General features: G+C 35.8%; 1 protein-coding gene across 3 annotated transcripts in view; it reads right to left on the reverse strand.

Annotated features, from left to right (window-relative positions):
• Positions 1-124: 124 nt before the first annotated feature.
• TBK1 (TANK binding kinase 1) overlaps positions 125-25,109 on the reverse strand; it is a 28,619-nt gene continuing 3,634 nt past the window's right edge. The window contains exons 2-21 of one of the 3 annotated variants that reach the window (XM_071423509.1): positions 24,103-24,223; positions 22,254-22,394; positions 21,287-21,416; positions 20,527-20,708; positions 19,557-19,717; positions 17,574-17,684; positions 15,657-15,836; positions 14,132-14,328; positions 12,895-12,953; positions 11,674-11,765; positions 11,131-11,232; positions 9,116-9,194; positions 8,161-8,282; positions 7,959-8,035; positions 7,577-7,616; positions 5,163-5,264; positions 4,977-5,073; positions 3,847-3,953; positions 3,465-3,536; positions 125-2,617 (exon numbers count right to left, since the gene is read on the reverse strand). In XM_071423509.1, the coding sequence (XP_071279610.1) occupies positions 2,566-2,617; positions 3,465-3,536; positions 3,847-3,953; positions 4,977-5,073; positions 5,163-5,264; positions 7,577-7,616; positions 7,959-8,035; positions 8,161-8,282; positions 9,116-9,194; positions 11,131-11,232; positions 11,674-11,765; positions 12,895-12,953; positions 14,132-14,328; positions 15,657-15,836; positions 17,574-17,684; positions 19,557-19,717; positions 20,527-20,708; positions 21,287-21,416; positions 22,254-22,394; positions 24,103-24,189 (2,190 nt within the window). In that variant the 5' untranslated portion in view covers positions 24,190-24,223 and the 3' untranslated portion in view covers positions 125-2,565. Of the gene's footprint in view, positions 2,618-3,464; positions 3,537-3,846; positions 3,954-4,976; positions 5,074-5,162; positions 5,265-7,576; positions 7,617-7,958; positions 8,036-8,160; positions 8,283-9,115; positions 9,195-11,130; positions 11,233-11,673; positions 11,766-12,894; positions 12,954-14,131; positions 14,329-15,656; positions 15,837-17,573; positions 17,685-19,556; positions 19,718-20,526; positions 20,709-21,286; positions 21,417-22,253; positions 22,395-24,102; positions 24,224-25,109 lie in introns of those variants that run through there. The other 2 variants (XM_071423511.1, XM_071423512.1) reach the window with 2 other exon arrangements.

Genomic DNA, 25,109 nt, shown 5'->3' on the forward strand with positions numbered 1-25,109 from the left:
ACTGAGCTGCAATTTGCAACTTCATGTTTCAGGCTCTCTATTGTGCTTACAAGAAAATAAATCTCTTAAGGATATCCTGAAATTAACAGAAAATTAAATTATGAAAAGGCAGAAGTACACACTGTACAATAAGTGGTTGATGATGTATTTATGCCATTAAGCTGTTCACTCATGCATTTTCACAATTCACATGAAGACAGGTTTGTTCAAGTAACAGATAATTAATATATTCAGCTAACCCCCCCAAACCAGTAAACCAGCTTCAGGAAGAAGAACCATATATTACTTTCTATTACTTATTTTGGCAAATGAATAGCAAGATTCATAGCATCAGGACACTTAGTTTGAGCAAAAAGTTGATGGTACAACACTATGCTTTGACTTGAAAAATTATTTGCTTCATAATAACGTAATCAGAAGATTATGAACTGATTACTTCAAGTGCCTTAGCTACTGCTTTGTTAAAATTGCTTTAGAAAAGGAAATTTTAACATGATTAAGATTACTGATGTATTCAGCAAGACTAAAGCCAGCAATGTTTAAAATGAACATAAAATATAACAAAAAATTTTCAAACATGTAAAAGAATGCTGCACATATTTCAACATACAGGCTATACTTACACTACAATTAACTTTCTTTTTCGGACTGCTTCAGTATAAGGAAGTTGAAAATTGTATATTCCACCTAGCATTTGATTTCTTTCAAGATTAAGAACTTTGAAACAACAAAGTGTTATAATGTTGGAAACAAAATACTGTTTATCCACATCTAGAGAGCCCAATCCTTTTAACATTTATTCATGTGTTTTACTGATACTCAGTGAGACTGTGGATGTGAATGAACAAATGTACAAGCAGGCATTAAAACATTCCAGTTAGACATAATTCCAGTATTTTAAAACTGTTAAGAGTGCCAAAGAAATATATGTGACAAACTGCTGCACTCCTTTTGCATAGCTAGATTTTTTGGGTGACAAAGACAGAAGCTGCTCACATGAATGTAAAAATGTTTGAATTCCCTTTTTTGATTCTCACCAAGAACACTGGAATGCAGGTCTTGGACATCAAGGCAAGCGAATTTCCTTTTCTTTTAAAGCGAAACACTCATTTATAAATTTCCTAAGTTTCTCTCCACATATTTTCTAGAAAGGAAATTAAAATGCTTTGTGTTCTTGACCTGGACAGATAAGCAGGGAATAAGCACCACAAAACTACCAGATGCTATCACTGGTCAATGTTGTTTAGTTTACATCTAAATGTTCCACCAGTAATTATGGAAAATTCTAAATATAGTTGGTCCAGCTCTTACAGGTGTAATGCAGCAATGAGAAGTGTTATTGACACCACTGAACATCCATGACCAGGTTTCCACAAGGAAGGAATGAGTTCTGTAATACTTGCATGCTCATCTGAAACAAGTATGTACATCTGTAGTATCCAAACAAAAGGATGTTTCCAGAATTTTTTGATTTCCTGTTCTCTTTCTCCTATGTATTTTGGAGCAGAATGTTTCACTTTGCATCTCTGCATCCCAATCATGTAGCACTGAAAGTAGTAACTATTGATTGTGGAAAATAAATATACAGTCTTACTAAATTTTCCATCAATGTTTGGTACCAAAGTTGTAAGGCAGCAGTGGGAGTGGTCCCTTTCAAATCTAGACTGGTACCTTATTTTCCACTATTCAGTTACTACTGAGGTGTGATACTATCCAGTCTACTGACTGTCCACAAACTCTTCTCATACCAAATTTTTAACCTTTTTAAAAAATTATACCTGCAAATAAGATTAAGAAGCAGCCATTTTAAGTACCCATTGTTGTGGTGAGCAACAAGATTTAAGGGAAAGTCTGAAAATGCTGTACTCCAAAAAAAGACTTTTACATTCATTCTGACAAGCTGGAGCGCAAAACTTCCATATACTAAGCAGTCAAATGATTACAGACAACATGGCACCAAATATTTAGAGAATTTAAAAATATTGTGAATTTGCTTTCTCAAGTAGAAGAGAACTAACAATTTGAATGTGAAGGAAAGAGAAATGCATTTCTGTTCTGTCCTATCTGCACTCCTAGTCCCTATTCACACTCATTTAAAAACATCTCATTTAAAACATTCATCATGTTCTGTGATGATCACAGTCATTCAGCTAGACTCCTACATAACAGTGGTTGTTGAAGTTAATCCAAAATACCCTTTATACAATGGTGTTTTGGAGTACTGAAAGTCCTCTTGCAATGAAGACTAAATTGCATTCTGAAAAAAAGGGCAATATTCAAAGCAGACAAATGTCAATTTCATCAACAATACTTTTCCCTTTAGGACTCCTCAGAGATCCTCCAAGGGGCTCAATTCCCTGCCAGAAGTTATTCTATCCTAAAAGTGACCAAGAAAAGATATATATATTTCTTTTGTATTTACATATTATACATATTTACATTTTCTTTAATAATACAGTTGCTGAAGGAAAAAAAAATCCTGGATAGAGGTTCTGCTTTCAACTGTCCCAACAGTATTTTTTCCCTTTGAAAAAATTTACAAATCCTCTTCAGGTCATTTGGAAGCTAGATACAGTCCACGTTCCGCAGGCCACCATCCATAGTCAAGGCACCAAATCTAAACCATAAAAAAGTACATTTTTAGGTGGTTGACTAGACTATAGAATCAAACTTTAATTTCTTTATGGGGTTTTCCTTTCACTTGTTACATGCCAACAGAGGCATTTGTAACTAACTTTTGTATCTGCAAAGAAGATGGAAGAAAGGAAGCTTTGCTGCAAGCATGGGACTGGGAGTGGGGAACAAAACAAAACTAATTAAAATTGAAGCTAAACTCCACTCTACCAGCAATTTACCCTGGAACTTTCAAGAGATACTTATTTTTATATATTTTCTCATCTTCATAGGAAAAAAAAATCAAAATCAGTCTGTATGTGATAATGACAATACCCTCTCAGTATTGTAAGAAACATGTTTACCTCTTCACTTTATTTAAGCAATCTGAAAACTGCAAAATCATCAATTCAGATTGGTGTAATTCCATGGTTGTCAAAAATAACTTCTAAATGGGAGGAATTAAAAGGCACCATTGCATTGCTGCAACATTATTGTGTTTAAATTCAGAACTGATCCATCTGTGCAACAGGAATTTTTATTATATTTATATTATATTTTTATATTTATATTCTATTTATATATTATTTTATTATATTTTAATATTTATACCTAAACAAAAGTAACATGAAACAAAAATGCAACAAAAATTGCTGTAAGATCATTCTGACACAGCCATGTTCCAAGGTTTTAAGTAATTATTTTTTTGTTATATCTCATTTGAACAGCTCAAAATCTATTTGCAGTTAAAGACATTAAAGAATTGTTCCCTTACTTTAAATTCTGGATCTAAATGTACCAAATTAAGCCTGCCCCTAGTTTCAGCCCCAAAAGAGAAAACAATTGCTTGCCTTTCCAAAATGTGATTGTTTTCAGCCAGCTCTTTAACAACACCTTCCATTTCCTCCTTCAGTTTCTTCATCCTGTAGTAACCAGAAGCAAAATAAATATTAAAGTTTTTATTGGTATAGATACCTGCTCTGATCCCTCACTACAACAGTTTTCAGCAACTTGCCATTACATACAAAACAAGGGACAGGTAAGTTGTTTATTTACAAAGAGACAGATGATACATTAGTGCTGTTCCCCACTCACTTCCAAATCTGTGCCAACACTATAGCAATCTAAAATTCTTGATCTTAATACAACAATCACTAAGTAATTTAATTTTTTTTCAATTTCCCTGTATAGCAAGCATACAGTATTACATCAATCCCCTTAAAAAATTCTCACCCAAGAGTCATTTCTACTAATGTGTTTGAGCTTGGATAGACTGTATTCATTGTATGTTTCATTCCACTGGAAGCTGCAAACATTTTCTGTGGCAGGGCATCTTGTAACTGTAATAGATAAAAAGGAAATTTAAGTTACAATAGAAGTTGTCATGTATATCTTGATGCCCACCTTAAAATCCTTTTTTAAATTCTCTGTTGTTATGATATCTCATAAATTCATTACAGTACTAAGGTGGCTGATAAGCTCCAAGATGAGATCATCACAGCAAGTTTTGTATTGACATGACCAATAATTCCCTGGTTTGTTCCATCTTCTTATCTAATACTTTCATAATAAACTCTGGAAAGGAAGAATTATCTATTTGTTATGTCTGTAGATATCCTAGGGCAGCAGGATCCTAATCAATGGATTAGTGGTGCAACTAAAATACAAATAACAAGTAAAATGCTGCTGTCCACCATTCCTAAACTGATTTCACAATTAGCAATGGCTTTTTGTTCATTTATCTTTCCTTTCTAAAAAACAATAATTTTACTACATGAAAATGCTCTTATTCTCTCAATCCTGAGGTAATTCTGATAAGTTTGCACCCTGCAGAGTCACCATCCAAATTATTAATTTAACATCATTAGTTTAACATAGTATGGACTATGGAAGAAGCATTTTTATATTTCATAAGAGAATTAGGATAATCCTCTAGGTCCTCTGAAAGTATTATGGTAACAGTTGCACAGAAAATTTCTCAATGAACCCACATCCATTTGCACTGATTTTTTTTTTTTTGAGGGGGAATTGCTAACATTAGCAAAAAAAAACCCCAAATCATCCAAACCCACAAACTCCACCAAAAAAACCCGACACAAATAAAAAAAACCCCACCATCCCAAACCAAACTAGCCCCACCAAATTCCAAAATCAAGTTACAATTCACAAAATCACATTATTCAATTATTCAAAAAATAACACCATTCAGTATGACATGGCAATAAAGCTACTGCAGACCACATACAGCACTTTTAATACAACTGCATTTATGTAAGACTCACTATTAGCAACACTACTGACATGAAAATATGTGGAAGTCTTTTAACTATGCAAATGCTTCCCATAATTTTGAAGCATTCTACCTCATTTATATAATCCTGGTATTTGGACACCTCTTCTTCAATACCAAAACACTGGTTGGTGAGAGCCAGTAATTGCTTCCTTGTGTGAAGCATTTTCCTAAAAGAAAAAGAGTTTTCTTTTAAGAGCTGCTTATATAAAAGTGGTGCAATGAACATTACCAAACATTAAAGAAATCAATAGCTTGCCTTGTCCAGTCCTCAGCTTTGTCCAAAAATGTTTCATACTTGCTGACACATTCATCTTTGAAAAGAGCTATGGCTTTTGTAGCATGCAAATACAGCTTCTGCCTGCAACAGAGAAACAACCAAACTAGTGTCATACTGCTTTCAAAACCCCATTCCTCTAACTTTCTGAAATTTGGAGAAAGATTTGTGGACTTAAAATCTGTGCAGCCACCTTTATTCAGGCTGTTGTAATGTGTAAGAACTCAACCTTCGGCAGGAACTGACAAAAATTTATGTTTCAAAAATATATCCTAGCACAGAGGAAGAAAATTATTTGAAGCACTTTGTTTGCATTTGTATTCATATTTTTATATGAATAAATGGCCAAATGTCTTCCTTGAGTCAGCTGGTATATTTCAGAATTCTAAATGGAAAGGACAAAAGTCCTAATTATTTCATATTTGCCTACTGCAGATACTTGGAACTTCTAGCATATATGAATAATCCTTTGCATTGAGTAACATACATGCAAGAAAAAGAACAGGAGTTTTGTGTCAGCCTAATTTTATGACAAGAGGAAAAAGAAACAAGCAGAAAAGGAAAAGAAAGGAAAACAAACCCCAGTTCTTGTTAGTGTGGCAGACAGTAGTGCCAGTATAAGTGCCTTGCCATGCTACGCATTGCACCAGTAAGTGTAAGGGATACTGCAACACTACAGACCAACACCTAGTTCAGGCATTTCATTAAGTCTTGCATAATAAATATTGTTAATTAAATTGTAGATAGTGTGTAGCTGGACTGTCATCAGGAATGCATACCTATCATTCAACCAAAAAAATAAAATTCAAATTGAGAGCTGCTCCCTTACCCTTATCTGCCTAGAGATAAGTATTACAAAGGCCAGCCTCTGCTGATAATAGCACACAATCTGTAAGAAAAGCCACTGCCATTTCCCTGTGGGGTGAATCAAGTATAAAAAAGATGGACTTAGGATCTCAAACTTGTACAGTCCCAGGGAGATATCTATGGTAGAAAATATACCAGTATTCAAACCAGTATTCATTTCATGAAAATGAAGCATACTTATTTGAAGTTTATCATACACTAAGACAAGGATATGGTTTTAGTAGTAGAAAACCCTCTGCTCTGCTTGGCAGTTAGTCAGTTTAGCTTTCACTATGGGAAAAACAAGTGGCAAAGTTGTGCCCTCTGCATGACAGCTTTCTATCTGTAATTGTCATTGAAGCCACATTCATGGTAGGAAGAGAAAGATTTTTTAGAAAATTATGTAAGTGGTACCTAAATTAATGCAGCATTTAGCAAAGTCTAGGGAACCATGCAAGTGACCAGCCACTAGGAGAATAATTCATTTACTTAAACATAAGCATCTAGCATCATTTGAGATAGAATCTTATAATGGTTTGGGTTGGAAGGAACCATAAAAATCATCTAGCTCCAACCTCCCTGTCACAGAGCACTGCCAGGGATGGGGCAGCTGCAACTTCTCTGGGCAACCTGTTCCAGTGTCTCATCACCTTCACAGAGAGGAACTTCTTCAATGTATCCAACCTAAATTTCCCCTCTTTCAGCCTGAAGCCATGACTCCTTGTCCTATGACTGCAGCTCCTGATGAAGAGTGGCTCTCAGGCTTCCCTGTAGCCCCCCCTTCAGCTACTGGATGGCCACTGGGAGGGCTCCATGCAACCTTCTCTTCTCCAGCAAAGGTATCCTGCCCTGCTTCTGACCACCTGTCCATTTGACAGGGCTCCCATTTGACTTGTGTCCTACCTCCCAGTCTCAGAGCATGTCTCAGATATTTTAGGGCAACTTAAATGGCATTAGCCATCTGCATATGTGGAACTGAATAAATGCTGAGACAAGTACAGCACTATAGAATCAGTGGAGACTATGGGAGTTTAGAGACCCAAGTTACACACAGATGCTTAATGTGAACACCTTGCATGAGTAACAATCTTAAACAAGCATGGAGAATGGGACTAAAATTAATTTTGTGTGCTATATTTCCTGTAAGATTAAATCATTCTGGAATTTAGTTCAGCTAGTCCACACTTTACTCATCTGTAGAAAATTATGTCCACTTAGCTACAAAGTCATTTCAATCTTACTTAGGGCTTTTGCCTGCCTGAAAAAAACAGGGAAGAAGTGAACTTCCTACAAAACAGTTATGCCCAGATAACAATCAGGTATTTTCCTTTTAGAAGGCCTATCAGTGAAAAAACTCTACAGCCAGAAAGCACCTCATTATCATAGGCTAGTACCCCTATGTATTTAAGATTTTTAAAAGAATTTTTTTACAAAGCAATCCTAAAGAGGTTGCAATTTACAATAAAATTAATAGAATGGGTTATTGGCAAGAGCATTCGGAGGACCTGAAAGCAATCATGGTAGTTCCCAAAGGTAACTTCAAAACTTACTTGTCAAACTTGTGTATTTGTTCTTCATTATAAGGAAGCCCTAGGATCAGAGCAGATGACAAACATTACCAATCTAACTCTGCTAGTTGTATTTATGCAAAACTCTACTAAGCTTACCCATTTCCTACAAAGTTTCCTTCTTTTTACAAGTCAAAGTGGTCATACACGTTTTTCCTCCTCTCTAGTCTTGCACTTCAAATGTATGCTATTAACAGTGGTGTTTCATTCATAAGGGCTCTAGCATGGTATCACACTAAGGACCTACAGACATATGCACTGTGGCTAACTGTCCATACCTACCACTAATATCCTAGTCAAACTAAGACTGACCTGTCCCTTGCTTTACATTTTATGTTAAAAGTGAATCAAATAAATAACTTACTTCGTTCTGCTTTGTCTTTTTTGAACTGATAGTAGATGTCTGTAATGGAAGACAGCAGTGCCTGAAGTCTTTCTGGACTAGAGTGACAAAAGGAAGAAGATGAGATGTTTTATACATAAACTCAAGTACCTGTTAAGGAGCTTTGTGAACTACAACTCAATGCAGAATTCAACACATATTAGAACAGTAAGTAGTTACTCACTTTCTGTCTTTTGGATGCATGCCTTCCTGATTAGCCCAGGTGTCAGCCAGTAAACCACCAGGAGAAAGTTTGGTTTTGATATCTTGCAGACTAGTTTCTATGGTGCCCTGAGAGCTGGAGAGCTACATAGAGCAAGAAGGTTCAATCTTACCACTAGGTGAAGTGAAAAATTATTACTTGAGCACATTAATACTACAAACTTGTTTGTTTCACTGATCTCTATTAAAGAAATATGTCCAATTATCTGCCTAGGCTTAGCTAGAAGCAGATAAAGCAAGGTATTATTAAAGAAAGAATCATATTTGATGCTGGCATTTCTGTTAGTTAAAATTTACTTTCTTTCAACAATAACTTTCACCCTTTCATAAATCCCTTATTCTTCTGGTTTATTAAGAATTCATATAATAACTATCCACATGATTCATACCTTCCTTTCTCTGCAGTTCATACAATCTTCAAAATAAAAATGCACTAATCATCTTTTCCTTTTGAAATGGAGAACTTTTTATCTGCTCCCAGTGTATTAAGTTATTTTCAATTTTTCCTTTCATGTCTGGAAACATGATGCACATTTCAAAGCAGATCACTTTGAATTGTGTTTATGAATGTAACATTTTAGAAAGCCAACAAAGTAGTCAATAATTCCTTAAGGAAAGGAAAAAAATGGAAAAGAAAATATAGCAAAGGAAAATATATTTCAATGTTATAATTCTTGAGTATTTTAGAAAATAGGAATGTATTTTCAGGAACCCATTTTCACTACACTGAGCTAATATAAAAGCTCTGTTTTCAGAACGCTATTCACATTAGTATGGACATTTTACCAACTGGCAATCTAGAAGCTACATTGAAATTTCTGAGTTGTTATTCCCAGAAGCCTGTGTTACTGTGTATTTGGCTTTTTCTGTAGAAACACCGTTTTCGGAATGACAGTGTAACTTTGTCAGACACTTACGCGCAAGAGTTTCGTATGGATCTCTGAAATTTCATCCACTTCTGATGCTTCCAAGTTGATCTGCATCAAATTTTCGTATCTGTCCAGCAAAAAAAGGCAGTTGAAAAAAAATAAACAAGCAGTGAATACACTCAAAGTATTTCTTGAATCTGTCAAGCAACAACCATGAAACTGACAAATTTAAGTGGCCACTAACAATGGAAAGATTTTAGATTTAAAAAAACATTCCTTGATTTTTTTTCCTACACTGGAACTGTTGAAATTTCCATTCCTGAATTCTTTATTCTAGTTTTATTACTTGTACTTGACAGCAGTGGAAGGCTATTTCCTTTCACCAAGTAATTTTTTTAATCTTATCAAACTAAAGATACTTAAAGTAGTCATTAACACACTAATACTTCAATGTACCAAAATGATTTTCTGAGAAAACTTACTGGGTTAAATGTTTAAAGGCTGGGATAGTAGGACCATCTGTTCATAATGATACTTTCCATATGACCATAGCTTAAGTGCCAAATAAATTATTCAGGACAATGTTTTTTCTCTTGAGTCTCATGTACATTTTAGTTTTAAAAACACTATCACAAACAGCTCAACTGCTTTCAAAAAATACATGCTTCACTCAAGTTCAATGCTTTATTTACCTTTTCAAATAAAGACTTTGTATTGTCATGCTTTGAAGCACAGCCTTGAAAAGGAAGGACAAACAAGAGGACATGTCCTTTAGAAGACTTTTATGGAGTTAGCAAAGTCAAGCAAACTGAAAATCCTGCCCCTTTGTAAGAGGCCAAAAGACCATGTGCAAACACATAGAAAATTTCTGTTCACATGAGAACTACTCCAGTTAGCAAATGAATGCCATTTTTTTTCAAACTACTGCTGAGGTACTCAGAGTCACAAAACAGAAGTGACAGTGGTTTCTTCTGAGTGGCTTTCTTCTAGCAGAATGCAGGAAGAAACTATCTGAACCAAACACAGACCGAACAAGATCTAGTCCTGCCAACTAGTACCAATGGGCTTGAAGGGAGTTTGGGTTCTTGCCCTCATGATTTGTATCTAGGCTGCACAGGTCTTATCTCGCAAGTTACCAACTTCACTTTTTCACTGTTGTGGTTTTGTGGTGTTTTTGAAGCCAATACAAACAGACACACCTGGGTTTTAAGGTAGGTTTGGCACACACAGAGCAAATCTGTCAAACCCTTGAGCATCCACTATTACTACGTACAAGGTGCTCAATTTGCACAGGCATAGCAGCTCCAACAGGTTTAAGTCTAATTCTTAAGTCTACTCTGCAAACCCAGTGGTTCTACATGTGTGTGTTAATCACCTTGTGGGTATCTGCATTCTCAGAGCAGCCTGGTGAGAAGTTCAGAAAATGCCATGACTAAGAGAGCATGGGAAAGACTGGCAGTAGGTTGAACAGGAAAACTACCCATAGGAGAATGCTAAAAAGAGATGCTATTTAAAGTTCCTATCACAATGCCTAAGAATAACACCTTGCTGGGAAGGGACCAAAGGGGGCGGGGCTTGGTTGTTCGGGGGTTTTTTTTGCAGCTGCTCTATGTTGCATTTGAACATGAAAATTCCTTCCACACAGAAAATGCTACAGTCTTAAAACTGTGTAAGGGGCAGTATTTGAAGTCATATGCAACCAAATGCAGCAGCAAAAGCACTAAAGAAAGCAAAGCTACTTGATTCTTTGTCCAAGCTTTACTATAGCTTCTAGAGTCAGTAAGAGCAAATGAGCTGAGTCAGAGAAGGAGAAAAAGAACACACACAGTTACCACTAATTAGTAATTACTTGTTCTTATTAGGTTAAGCAGCAAAATTAATACTCTAAGTTAAGTAACATATATGATTAAATCTGCTTAAGTCAGTGCCATCAGAACATCCATGCTGACTCAAATTTAATTTTTATATGCAAAAAACACTGCAAATAATCATAACTTATAATACTGTTGTCACTAAAAATGATAATGAAGAATCAATGTGTATGGTATACTGCTTTTACTCACATTTTCTCAGCTTTCTCAATGTTTCTGCTGCAGAAATCCAGCCTGATGACAATCTCTGCCTTTTTATGAACCATTTCATTGTAATCATCCTTGATTATTTCACTAAAAAAGTGAAGCATTAGTCTATAAGTATAAAGTAATGAATAAAACTATTCAACTGCCATCCTACCAGCAATCAGTAATACAGTAATATACCTGCAGCAATAATTGCCAGGAGGAATTGTTTTCAGTTAGAGATGCATTAACATAATCCTCATATAAAAATACCTTGTGCAAGCTGTTCAATTCCATCTGCATGTTACCAGAAGTTAGACTTAAATTATACACAGAAGAAAATAAATTTGCAAACACCTTAACTTTAATTATTTTTAAAAAAATTTGTTTCCCTAATGACAGGAAAAAGGAAGAAATTCAGTCTATCCTTACTCAAGGATAAACAAAACCTCCCAAGATATCAAGAGATGACAGAATTATGTATTGATAATCAAGGCATATCTCAATTAAAAGAAAAAAAAGCATAATGAAATGCAGTCAATTGCTTACATCAGCCATCGAATTCCTTTTCTCATCAGCTCCTGGTAAAGTAGCAAAGAACTGGCAACTCTACAGGCATAACATACAATACCTGTCACTGCCTGGAGGAAAAAAACCCAGCATAAGTACTGATCTGGCATTCTCTTAACAATTGCTTCAAGACAATACATCACAACAAAGCAACACAGATTAATAAAAGAAAGCAACATGAGGATGGTAGTTTAAAATGTGCAACTTGGCCTAAGCTTTGCTCAGGTAACAACCAAACAGCCATTATGAAGGCAGAGCTAACATGGGTTTTCCAGTTATGCTGAAGCACCTATTAGGGATGAAAACAATCTCACAAACAAAAATGACACAACTTACTATTTCTGTCAAAGTTACAAGTACATTTCTTCAATATTTTAGGAATCAAGCACATACACTAAAAGGAACTTGCGAAAACTGACCCTTTTTTAAATTCTAAGGCTAGAGACTCTCTTAATTTACCCAATTCCACTTACAAGATTGCTGCATTATTTAGAATTGAGAATAAAGTTTCAGATATTATAATTTACAATACTTTAAATAATTAGTATCAACTGACGCTTTTCTGTTTATTAATTTTCAAGATTACTGGTATTTAAAGAGGCATACATTTTCAGCACTACCATGTCTGAATAAAAGGCTCCTCAGCAGTCAGTATTTCACATGTATAAGTGGTCATGACAAAGCCAAGTATGGCTGCACATACATTCAGGAGTTTTAGAAAAACAACCAAAACAATGCAACATCCTTGACTTGTCTCCCACAGATTCTGAAAGTTTCTAAGAGGCAACAGAAATTCCACCCTTCTGCAGAGTCCTACAGACTCCTCTCTATTGAGCAAGAGTTATTTTCTAATGTTAAATTTTGTACTATTAGAAGATATGAAGCCTCTAACTCACTTCAGGTCTACACAGTGTAAGGCTCCTTTCCCCACCAGCACTGAATTATACAGTAGCAGAGCATTTTGAATTTAGAAGACTGGACTTTGAGTTTGGTTTTAAAAAAAACCCCAAACCATATTTTGCATACAAAAGTATAGCTTTAATATACTTTTAGATCCTTTGTTAATAAATATATTTTTATCAGTCACTATCCTCATTAGCATTCTAAAATAGTTTTATAAACATTATTAATTTGAAAATTAAGTAGTTTTCATTTCAGTATCATTATCCATATATATTATTTAAAATGGTAATTACTCACTTTAGCCATACTGGCATCCCCATCCAAATCGTAACGTTGATGTACTTTAGGAAGTAAAACTGAAACATAAAACAAGTGTCTGTATTTCATTATTTTTGAGAAGAGACTTCAAAAGTTCAGATTGTTTTCCCTCCCCACCCTGTACACTGCTTTTATGCCTTTTAATATCATGTGCTTCTCGTGCACTCCTCTAAAACCAGCCTTTGTCTTAAATGTTTTAAATAACTTGGTATCTTCAGCAAATTGTCCTTTCTTTTCCAGACTCACTTCTGAACATGCTGCACGGCACAGAATTCATGCAGGTCTCCACTTGCAACCTCTCTCCATGGAGAGAGCCAACTGTTTCTCTCTGTTCTTCAGCACCACGTTTGCCCACATAGGAGACCATTCCCTTCTCATCACATGGCTGCTTATTTTCACTAAGGCTCTTTAAGGGTAGCACTTCAGCCCCTACCACCTGAATCTCCTTTGTTCTCATGCTCACTGGCTCCTTCAGAAAGCTCTGTGACACAATATAAAGGCCCTGTGGATCCTTCCACAAACAGTTCTCCCTACCCACACTCTTTACCTCTGTGGGAGTGCCAGCTGGCCAGAGCAGTCAGTATTTAGGACATACTGACAAAAGCAACACCGACCTCTCAACTGCAGCCATGTCCTGCTGCTCATCATTTATTAAAAAGGGGCTCGGGCATAGGCCTCTCTAAAAGCCTCACAATGATAAATGGAAATTCAAAACTTTAATTTCTTTTTTTCCCCCCTGTTATAGTATTACCTTATCTTCTGAGCAAATGTACATTGCAAAGACCTCCTCTGTTAACTGAAAGGCTAACCACATTCACAACAAATTAAAAAAAAAAAAGTAAAACTTGACTTTCCACTTAGTGAATAATGGAACAAAAGAACCAGCTTTAGTTACTTTCTATAATGTTTCTTTCTACTTGTTTAAAGTGTCATGCTTCAAAAAGGTTCATAACTCTGTAAGAACCACTACATCTTAGCACACAAATGTTCAGGTTCAAAGGACTTGGAACATTACAAGCACCTACTGTTTCAGTAAAAATGTTCTGAATACTCAGCAGCTTTGAAAAATATTGGACTGCATACTTAGAACTTTAGATATCAACAAAAAATTTCCAACACTATTTTTAAGACATAACAGATATAAAACAATTATATTAAGTAACACAAACTATTTACAAAAGATAGCTGTGAGAAAAGGGAAATTACTTTCATATACCTTCTTCATAGATTAATCCAACAATGTTCACAGCCTCCCTGCTTACTACAAAGATAGGATTCTCCTCTGTTGTTCTGGGGAAGTGCTGTGCCAATCTGCCAGGCTCTATTACTAAGCGCCGACCTTCATATATCAGTTCTTGATTCTGAGATGGTATTTTTGTCTGTTTGTAGACCAACTCATGAAATATAGCAGCTCTATAAAACAAACAATATAATTGGTAGCAGTTAGACTCACGACAATAGTTCAGGAATTCAGATTTTGTATTATTTAAATAAAAATTGCTTTTATTTCTGATTAATTAAGAACTGGGTTTACACATAAAGCACTTGACTTTTAAGTAAAAAAACAGTAGCATGGTGCCTAAGACCCCAGGTTGCTGTGTTACAAAAATAAAAGCTATTTCCTGAAAAATATCAAACTTCCTTTCTACCTCTGATTATCTGCCAAAGCATGTCTGTCTAAACAAAATTGCTCTGGTCTGAAGGTCAGTAAAAACAGGCAACACTAAATGAGGGGAAGGAAGCTTACTTAAGTTTTCTAAGGCATATCCTTTTCTTGAAAGGAGATGGATGGTCTCTCCAAAAGCAAAGTCTGGTGTTTTACATGTCAAAAAATTAAATTCGGCCAGTAAGCTAACAGATAGCCAGATTATTTCCTAAAACAGCAGTGATAAGGAAGAGCAAAGATGCTTTGGAATTTTATTTACAGCTATCAATAGATACAAGGATAAGAACTCATAATACCACCTCTCTCCTCCAAAAAACCCCACCACAAAAGCCTACTTCCACAACAGCAACTAAAAACCAAACTAGCAAAACCTCCCACAAAGAAGAAATACCTTCAGTACAATAATGGGAGGCACCAGTTTGCCTCCTGTGCAGCACTAGTACACTATTGCTTCTTAATACTACAGCTAGTTTATAAATAATCACACATGTAAATAATAATAAAAATTAGAAGCAAGATTTCTCTGCAAAAACAGTATTTGGGCTCTCTCTCAAAAAATGTGATGAATAGAAAACAAAAACTGAAGTGGGCAGAACTTTATTTACACATTCGATGAAATAACAGTATGTATCTGTGTATTAGAAATTAACATGTGCTCTGTATTATCTGTAACACAGCAGAGAAAAGTCATTTATGTTTGTACATCTTACAGCTTTTAACATCAGCACTTCATGGTCATGAAGTGAACCCCATACAAATCAGGATCCTAAACTGTACCAATTACCACTTCAGAACCCCTGTGAGAGTTTTATACCACAGACAATGTGTGCATTTTGTATGCTTTGAGGACATTATTTTTATTTTTGGTCAACATGCTTCTATATGCATTATGACTATGCAGGAGAATTGTGTCCTTTTAGTTCCTCAGATAAACTGCCAAGGAGGGGGTGCTGAATTTGCAATACTGGTGTCATGAGGTCACAGGTTACTGAATTTGTAACTGGTGATCTGAGATCACAGTGCTGTTAGCCTGAACAAGAGTAAAGTAATGCAAACAGAGAGAGAGAGCACTTACGTGTTATAGTTGTGAATATAAACTTTGTGCAAGGTCATTTGCTGTAATGAAAAGATGTGGATTGTTATTCGGTGCAGTATGTCACTCGTCTCTGCAAAAAACTGGTCAAATCCCCAGCATTTCTCCTGGTCTGCTTCAAGAATATTTGCAAGGACAGGTGTGAGCAGTACTTGCAGACCCCTAGAAGACACCAGGAAGAGATGAGACAACTTGGTTCTACTTGGAATGTTTTATCTTGCAACCAATCACAATAATTCATTTGACTTGTCTCATGCATACACATCTATTATCCCTTAAAGAATATGTCAGTGCCTTTTTTCCTACACTGAGTAACAAAATGTTCAAGGGCAATGTCTATTGTTTTTCATTAATACATGTACTTTAAATCTTTCCTTTTCAGGCTTAACTATCAAAATTTTTTTTTTAGTATTTGAGAAATTTCAGTCACATGGCAAAAATTACATAAAATTTACTAAGTCTACATTGTAGAGCTGAGGCCACTTTCTACCACCCCAGCAGCATTATACCCAGCTCACCCCACACACCACAGTGTATCATTTTGAAGGAAGCTACCATCAGCTACTATTTGCTGGTGGTGATGCTTGTGTGAGCACACTATGTTGCTTTCAATCAAAATCAGCTGGATTAGCAAAGACTCATTATTTAAACTGTCAACACTAAGAATTCATCCTGATTGAGGGGCTAAATAAGTGCTCTACACATGCAGCTTCAAAAAAACCTGTGTACCCATTGCCTTTACAGTTACTATTCTAGGAGAAAGGTAAGCTTAAATTTCTTGCATTTCTGCCTTGAGCATCTGAATGGTAAGGAACTTTATGGATCCCACTTGTTGCATTTCCATGAACAACTTCTCTGAAATTTTAACATTATGTACACATCAAGCCTAAATCCAGCAGTAGAACTGGTAACATTCTGGAGCAAGCTGCAGTGGCTTGCAAGCACACTGCTGACTGCATCAGAGGTCAGTGGATGCTGTGCTCAAACTCACTTTAGTACTAAACTTTGAATACTGTTTGAATACTACTTAAAAGGATTACTGTGAGCAGATGCTTAACAAGAAAAAATCTCCTTCCTTTATAATTTCAAGTAGTTCAATTGTCCAGAATAAGCAGAGGAACAAATGAGCAGTATCATGAAAAACACATACAAATTGCAAATTCTGCACATTCTAAACTAAAGAATTCATATAAACCAGACTTTGGCTCTATGCCCCTTAAGGATGTACATATTTGGCTTTCAAAAAGGTTTGTTTCTACAGTCTCTTCATAGAACAACTTATTTCCTCCTTTACCATGCAAGATTAGTAACTTTAAAGTACGGAAGAAGTCTCAGGAAGAAAAATGGGTAAGTGGGTTATGGGAGGTGTTTTCAAAGTCACACCAAAATTAGATCTTCCATGGCTCTTTCTACTGAATATTATGGACATATGAAGCAAAAATATGATGATAAAATTGAAAAGATACAAGTATGTGTTAAAATGCACTGTTGTGACCTTTTTCCTAGCAAAAAGTAAGCCTCTGAATTGTCTTTGCTTATAATTTCCTTCCTACTGCATAATCTTTGTCACATCTGAAGTCACATTCTTGCAAGAAATGAGGGCCATCAAAGTTATTGATTCTTCATTCCTGAGGGTGGAAAAAATGCAGTACTAGTATTTCTTCTCAAACCACATCAGATGTGCTCATTTGTAAATTAGCAATCATAAAACTATTTGGACAGATGGGAAGAAAAAAACCACTTGATAACCAAATATCAGACTGTACTGATGTACTGAAGAGTTCAAAGAAAAAATTACATCAGACCTCTGCTCCAAAGACACAATCCTGGCAAATAACTGGAAAAGCCCAATCAAATGGCAGTGAAACACTTTGTGAGTATTTGTAAGTTCAAACTTACTTTGAAAGGCTACAAGAAACAGGCATCTCCCAACTCCACTCAATAGGTCCATTTTCCGCTTTCTGTATTCCAGAAATAGCACCAGAAGGCTTTCCAGTGATTATTTTATACCTGCAATACATGACAAAAATGATGGAAACTTCAACTACTACCTCTTATACATACATAGGTTAAGTAATTAATCCTCAAAGGGGCAGAAAAAAATGCAAATTTAAATGACAGGCTGGCCTAAATTTGTAGATGGTGCAAAAATTCCAAAACTTCACTTACAAGCCGACAGAGCAGTGCTAAAAGAGTAAGAACAAAAAGCTATGCTGGAGAAGCAATTTTGTCTACCTCAGCCTTGGGGAAAACTTCTGGAGATATTTCCAACATACTGAAGGAAACCAAAGGTTTTCACAAGAATTAATGAATCAAAGTCAATTTAGCTCAATTTACACATTAACATGCTAACTTCAAGCATGTTCCACAGCCATAGACAACATTTAGCCACCACAAAGTGGCTCGGGCATAGAGAAGGAACATCCAGAAATCTGGACACAATTTGGCATTGTTTAACTTTGTATTGCACAGGCAAGTATTTCTCAAATTTTTCAAGAAACGAAATGAGGATCAATAGACGTGTTGCAACAGAATATTTCAGTTGTGCTTTCTTTTTCTGGAGGACAAGATGTATACAAAACATCTCTCAAGCAGCTACAAGAATTCTTATGTGAAAAAAATCATAAGATGGAAAATTTCTTCAACTAAGAAAACTGGAGTCGGTTTTACATGGAGTATCAGAACAGCGATGGTATTGATGTGTTAGAGGTTCCAAGTACCACCTTGCTTTATTCTTAAAGTGCAACACACAGAAAAACAAAATAGAACCAGACTAAGATGAAACAGGAATCTAATACAATCGTCACATCATAGGCATATCTTCTGTTTTCCATTCAGGAGCCATCCCTGTTATCTGCAGCTGCAATTCCATAACTGTACTACCCAAATGTCAGTCTCATTGGTAGTGCACTCATTTCAAGACTGCTGGGTCCAACCATCATTTAAAGGACAACAAAAATTTGCAGCACCGAAACCCCTTTTCAGAAAACCATAATTCCGCCTGAGTATCCAAGTTACATAAGGGGCACTGCAACAGAGCAGCTGGTGCCATGCCGAAGGAAAGATGTGGAAAAACACCAGTATTTTGGGGGAACTCAATTCAGGTCTTTCTCAATTTAAATGCTTCATTCAGATCTTAAGGTGCCACACAGTAAAATCCTTGTTGAAGCAGAATGTTTCTACTGATTTTGGCTGGGATAGAGTTAAGTTCCTTCATAGTAGTGTATGGTACCATGTTTTGGATTTGTGATCCAAACAGTGTCAATAACACAGACATGTTTCACCATTGCTGAGCAGCACTTACACAGTATCATGGCCTCTTCTACTTTTCTACTGCCCTACCAGCAAGTAGGCTGGGGCCAGGCAAGAAGTTCAAGGGGATACAGGAGGACAGCTGATCCAAGGGATATTCCACACCATATTGCTCAGCAACAGAAGCTAAGGAGGAGGGGGAGAAGAATTTGCCAGGGTGGCATTTGGTCAGGGACTGACTGTGCATCAGGTGGCTGCTCATGAGCAACTGGGGATTTTTCTGCATTACTTGTGTTCCTTGGTTTTGTTTCCCTTTGGGTTTAAGAGCAAGGGCTGCTGTTTCTTGTGGAGTTTTTTTTTACTTATTAAACTGTCTTTACATCAACCTATGAGTTTTTTTCACTTTCACCCTTACAATTTTCTCCCCCATGCCACTACAGAGAAGTGAGTGAAGAGCTCTGTAATGTTCAGCTGCCTGCTGGGGCCATACCACAACAAGAGAGTGTTTTTCCTTTCATATTTTCACTGTTTTAAAGTTTTTCTATATGTGTGTACGATTCCTTGGTAAAAAGCATTTCAAGTGCTGATTTGATTTACCAACAGATAAAACTCTCCTTCTAAATTACCTACATCACTTCCTTGTTCCTACGAGGTCCCTCAAAAGGTCGGAAAGGCAAACTCCCCGTTGCAGCATGGTAAAAGGTCACCCCTATGCTCCACAGATCAACTGTTGCTCCGTACTTCTTCTGATGCTCTTTTCTCAAAACTGCTCGCTCATACATATCAGGATGCTAAAGAGAGAAAAAAAAAAAGTTACAATTGCTTTATGAAGCTTTATAAAGAAAAAAACCCAATCTATCCTTTCACAGCAAGGTAATTTGTCAGTCTAAACTTTCAGTTCTTTAAAAAAGAAAAGCTTGCTTGTATCATAGAAGTTGCTTAGGCTATTCTGACAAACAGCACTATATTCCTAAGTATCACTGTTGCTTTTATTAAAAGCTTTGCAAAAAATATTTTAAAATTCAGCTGGAGAGTGACTACTAGTATAAAAGATCACTAAAAAAGAGAAGAAATTCAGTATTTCTCCTGATGATTTTGAAACAACAGAAACCAAAAGGAAAAAAGATCCATAGCGGAGGAGAGTATCAGCTGTGATTCACATGTGGGAAAACATAGCAGGAAGAAAATCATACTAACATGCTTGTCTCAATACTTCTCTACCTGCCTCTCTTTGGTTAGCCAAGGTTTCACATGAATCTTAACCACACCTAATGTCATCCAAGTAGCTCAAATACAAATTAAAACATCTACAGAGATAAAGTCAAATATATTCATAACTAAAGTATATTGTTCCTCCTTTCACACAAGGCAACAGTTAAAGCTGGACCTGGAAATTATTTCAAGGCTGATGTATTTACACCAGCAGAAGATGGCATCACCCAAGATGAAACAGTCCAGTGGAAAGTTATAAAAACAATTGTAATAAAAAGGTTTAAATACTAATTCCCAACAACCTGAACTTGATCGATTCAACTATAATCATGAACGGCCTCAGGCTTCAAACATTTCTTCAACAGAAAATTAAATCATATGGTCTTACTAAATACTCTTCTGTGCCATAGAGAGAAACAAATTGTTCATCATCTTCAAGTTCTCTTGCTGCACCAAAATCTGTAAGTTTGTAAACAGACTGCCCATCTTCACCTATAACACGCATTATATTGCCTGGCTTGATGTCACGGTGCACTATTCCATTCTCACGGAGATGATTCATCCCAGCCACTTCAATTGAAAAAACAAATACAGAATTCATGTACACACTGTGACACACTCTGTGCAAACACTGAATTGTAACTGACACTAGGAAGACACGCTTATGTTCTCATTGGGAAATGGGAATGAGAAGGGACACATAATTAACAGAAAGACCATGACCACAGATTGCTTTTTTTTCTTCCCAGCAGCTAAAGTAAACAGCTAACAGTAAACAGCTAAATTACAGCATTTCTTGCCCTCAGTAACTTCTCTCCCATAAAGTAAATTTTATAGCAGGTAAACAAAGATAAACCATATTATTTTTCTAATTAACTCTTCTGAAATTATCACTAGAAGTCTGTTCAATATGTGAAAAGTAATCTTGAAATAAAGAAAAAAATACATCAATACTTTGCACAGAAATGGCTTCTTAATGCAGATACCTATACCAACATAGATATAAATATATGATTCCATATGACCATATTAATTTGTTCAATTAGTTGACAGTCATATAAATTTGTCTCTTGCTGTTTCAAGGTAAATAGAACAAGTATGAGATTGTTTCAGTCAACAAATTAGACCAAAGAGCTAAGTCTACATACCCACATCTCTCAAAACAATTAAGAATTCAGACTCTGGCAAACCAAAGGCATTAGACGGCTCCTCTAAAACTGTGTACAAACTCCCACATGGACAAAATTCCATAACTAGTACTTTGTGTCTAGTAGTTGTCTGAAAAAAAAAATCAAAAGGAGATTAAGAATCTGACTATTGTGACACCAATGTCAGAATTACCTATAACCACAAGACCTTACTTACAAAAAAGAAAAGTAAAATCTATAGTTATATCATAATTTCCATTCTGGTGATCTTCAAAAGAAGTGCAGGTGGATTTTTGTAATGTTTTACGTATTCCAACTTGGAGAGGGGAAAATAAGAAAGCCTCAAGTTCTAGGCATTAGCAGGTTGACAGCAGCATTGACAGGTGGACAAGCGAGAAGCTACACACCGGAAGTGCTGAGAATATCAACTGTCCTTCTTTACTCTTTACTCATCTCATCACCTGGATCATTTAAACTCAAGAGTCTCAGTTTCACTTCAGCTGCTCCAATTTATACTATTATACTACTGTATAATAGTATCCTATGTCATCATTTTAGTTGGTTGAAAAAGAAAAGCACAAAATTGTCAGGATTACTGAAACACCTTCAACTATAAACAGTTCCCTTATTCAACTATTAAATATTAGTACATGTAGATACCTTAAAAATCCTAAATCAAGATAAAACTTAGGACAGGTGGCTTCTCAAGATAAGATTCATTACTTGAGCCTACACACTGAAGATGTTTCACCTACTGAAAGCAAACATATTCTTTCTTACAGCAACAACAACAACAAAGAAGAAAGAAAACCAAAATATGGTGGTGGTTGGGTGGGAGTATTTGTATCACCATGTATGTTACCAGTCTTTAAAAATGCAACTGTACACTTTATGGTTGTGGATAAAACAAAAAAACAGTTGCTTTAGTTACTTCCATGCATCTCAGATCACAAACACAATTCATTACCTCTTCCTCAATGGCAAACAATTTGACAATGTTCTTATGATTTAGTTTCTTCAATACTTCAAACTCTCGCATCTGAACATCCACAGGACGAAGGAAACTTATACTGTTAAATACTTTGACAGCGTATAAATCCCCAGTTTTCTGTTGAAAACAAACAAACTACTCATCAAACAGAAGCAAAAAATTGTAAATGAACACATAGACATTATCCAAGCATTTTCAGATTTTCTATTGTACATGCGAGTATAACCAGACTAGAAATATTTCAAAATACTACTTTGTGCTAAGGTGGAAATAAAGATTCTGCTAAAAAAATAAAATTGCATTAGTTTAATATAGATTAGAAGCAAAGAGACTAGCTGAAAGGAAACTCATTAGGTCACAAAACCTAAGAGTTCTTAAAAAAGAGAACTGCTATTATAACAAAGGCTACACATTTAAAAATTACTCCTAAACTTAGCTGAAAAATATTTTTTCGTGGCAAGAGTTACTTGCACTAATCAATGCAATGAGAGGCATGCACATACTTGGCTTACTTAAGTTAAAAGACAATTTCTGGTAGCTGAATGTTGCTCTCTTCTTTCCTTACTGTTCTGTTTATACTGATAAACCAGTATTTTGTTTTTTCAAAGGCAGTTTTGAGCACTACATGCCACTCATGTAAAATCCTGAAGTAGTTCAAACTCACATAATAAGTGTCAGGAGCACAATCAGGAGCTTAATCAGATTTAAGTTCTCCAGAGGGACTAAGCCTCAACATACTCAGGCAACAGCAGCACCAGCTGGAAGTGCAACTCCTGTCCCTCTCAGGGCAAAGCATCTTCCTGTGCCCACTCTAGGAATAAGCTTGCACTAGCAGTTGGTGCAACAGATTATTTCTAAGGACACAGCCTTGCTGTGCTCAGACAAGGTGTGCTTTGCAGCAGCACACTCACGTGCACTACTGATGCCCAGGTAAAAGCTTTCTCCCATTGACAATGAGCTGCAGGTCACAGGCTCAGACTAGTGAGGGTGATCACAGGTGCAACCATGGTTTACAGGGGAATCATTCTGTGCTGAAATTCACCTACCCAGAAAAGCACACTAACTGCTAAACTATTGCGTAATGCTGTTTCACACTTGTATGTGGAACACAGAAACGCTGTATCTTACAAATCACTTTGTACTGATTTCACACAGACTATCATTACTGTAAGGCAACTTTCACAACTCTACTTATCTTTGCTTTGTCAGACATATTGTGAAATTCATAGGAACAAATGACATACACAAGTAAGGTCCTCTTAGCCCCTCACTCAGGTTGCAACATACACTGCAGTGTATCATTTGCACAGCAAAAAAATTACTATTTTGCACTGATTACTCAAGGCATGTCACCAAGAAGGCATATAAAAAAGCACTGACTTACAGGTAACAACTAACAACAGCTTCATCCACTAGAATAAGAACATTTCATGTAAAAAAAAAAAAAAATCACCAGAACAGGTTTTAAAAGAACAGATAAAAACCAAAGAAAAGACAGTTTAACAAGGATATATATAATAGGATCATGTAATAGAAACTGGAAAGTCATTTGTTTCTATTCATATTCTTGAATAAGGTTTATTTATTTGGTAAAAATGAAGAAAAAGGAATGAAGAATTACTAACATATTTTACAAGGAAAAATAATGCAACATTAATAACAAATCCTTAGAAATCTAACTACAGAACTCTAATTCAATGGACAAATACTAAAAATTAAAAACTAAGCATGAATAATTACACAGATACATTTGCTTTAGGCCTAAATCTTGAACTTTTATTGTTGATTTCATGATGTTACTTGCACATGAAAATTCCTCACAAACCTTCTGTCGCCCTCGGAAAACATTTGCAGTCGCTCCCTGTCCCAGAATGTCAGACAACAGCCAGAGGTAATTTGAAGTGCTCTGCATCTTTGCTCTTTGATCAGATAGTTTTCTTTTTCACCTTAAAACAGAAGGTTCAATACACTGAATTATAATTTAGTAAAATACATGACTTATTTAAATTAGAAGGAAATATAAATGTCCAAACCCCAACGACATGTAGAATGAAGAACAGCCAAGTAGAGGAACTAGAAGTGAAATATGGAAACAAAAATAAGCCAAACAATCAAAACTAATGCCATTGACACAACACCTCTCTGCATTTAAGGTCTGTATTCCCCAGACTTTGTTTGAAAGATCAATTGGAAAGGTGAAAATCTTATAATCTCTTTACATGGTGTTGAAATGATCAAGTAACAAAATATATAGAAAAGAGGCAAAAACACGTGCACAAGGTCTTCTATAGGTAAGCAAGACCTGTAACTGAATTCCATTATTCTGTACATATGCCAAAGAACAAACATTAGAGATGATGTTAGATATCTATACAGATATTTTACATCACTTTGGCTCTGGAAGTTGCATTTCAGTAGAACCGTAAAGGAGATGGACTAACAACACATAAAAAACTACTTTTACATGAGCTTGAAAAAGCTACAATTGACAGAAGCATTTACATCCACTAGCTGGAACCAGCAATTACTACTGAAAGAAATTAAGAGACATTTCTCTCATTTGTAAAAGTTCATATTGCATATGTCACATCTACAGAATTTCCCCACCCTTCCTGAAATACGAACTGTCAAATACTCAGTCTACACAGATTCACATGAAAGAGGAATAAAGTTTGATTAAATTAAAATTACTAACATAAAATAGAACATTAGAACTGCCACATTTTCCTGTTTGCCAAAACAGCAGGAGCTGCAGGTGAATACCCTTAACTTTTTGGTTTAATTAACACACTGATTTTGCCATTAAACCTAGGAAAAGGCTCTAAAATCAAA

Source organism: Agelaius tricolor, unplaced genomic scaffold, assembly GCF_023055355.1.
Source record: "Agelaius tricolor isolate 1412-34295 unplaced genomic scaffold, bAgeTri1.0.p SCAF_3, whole genome shotgun sequence".
NCBI lineage: Eukaryota > Metazoa > Chordata > Aves > Passeriformes > Icteridae > Agelaius > Agelaius tricolor.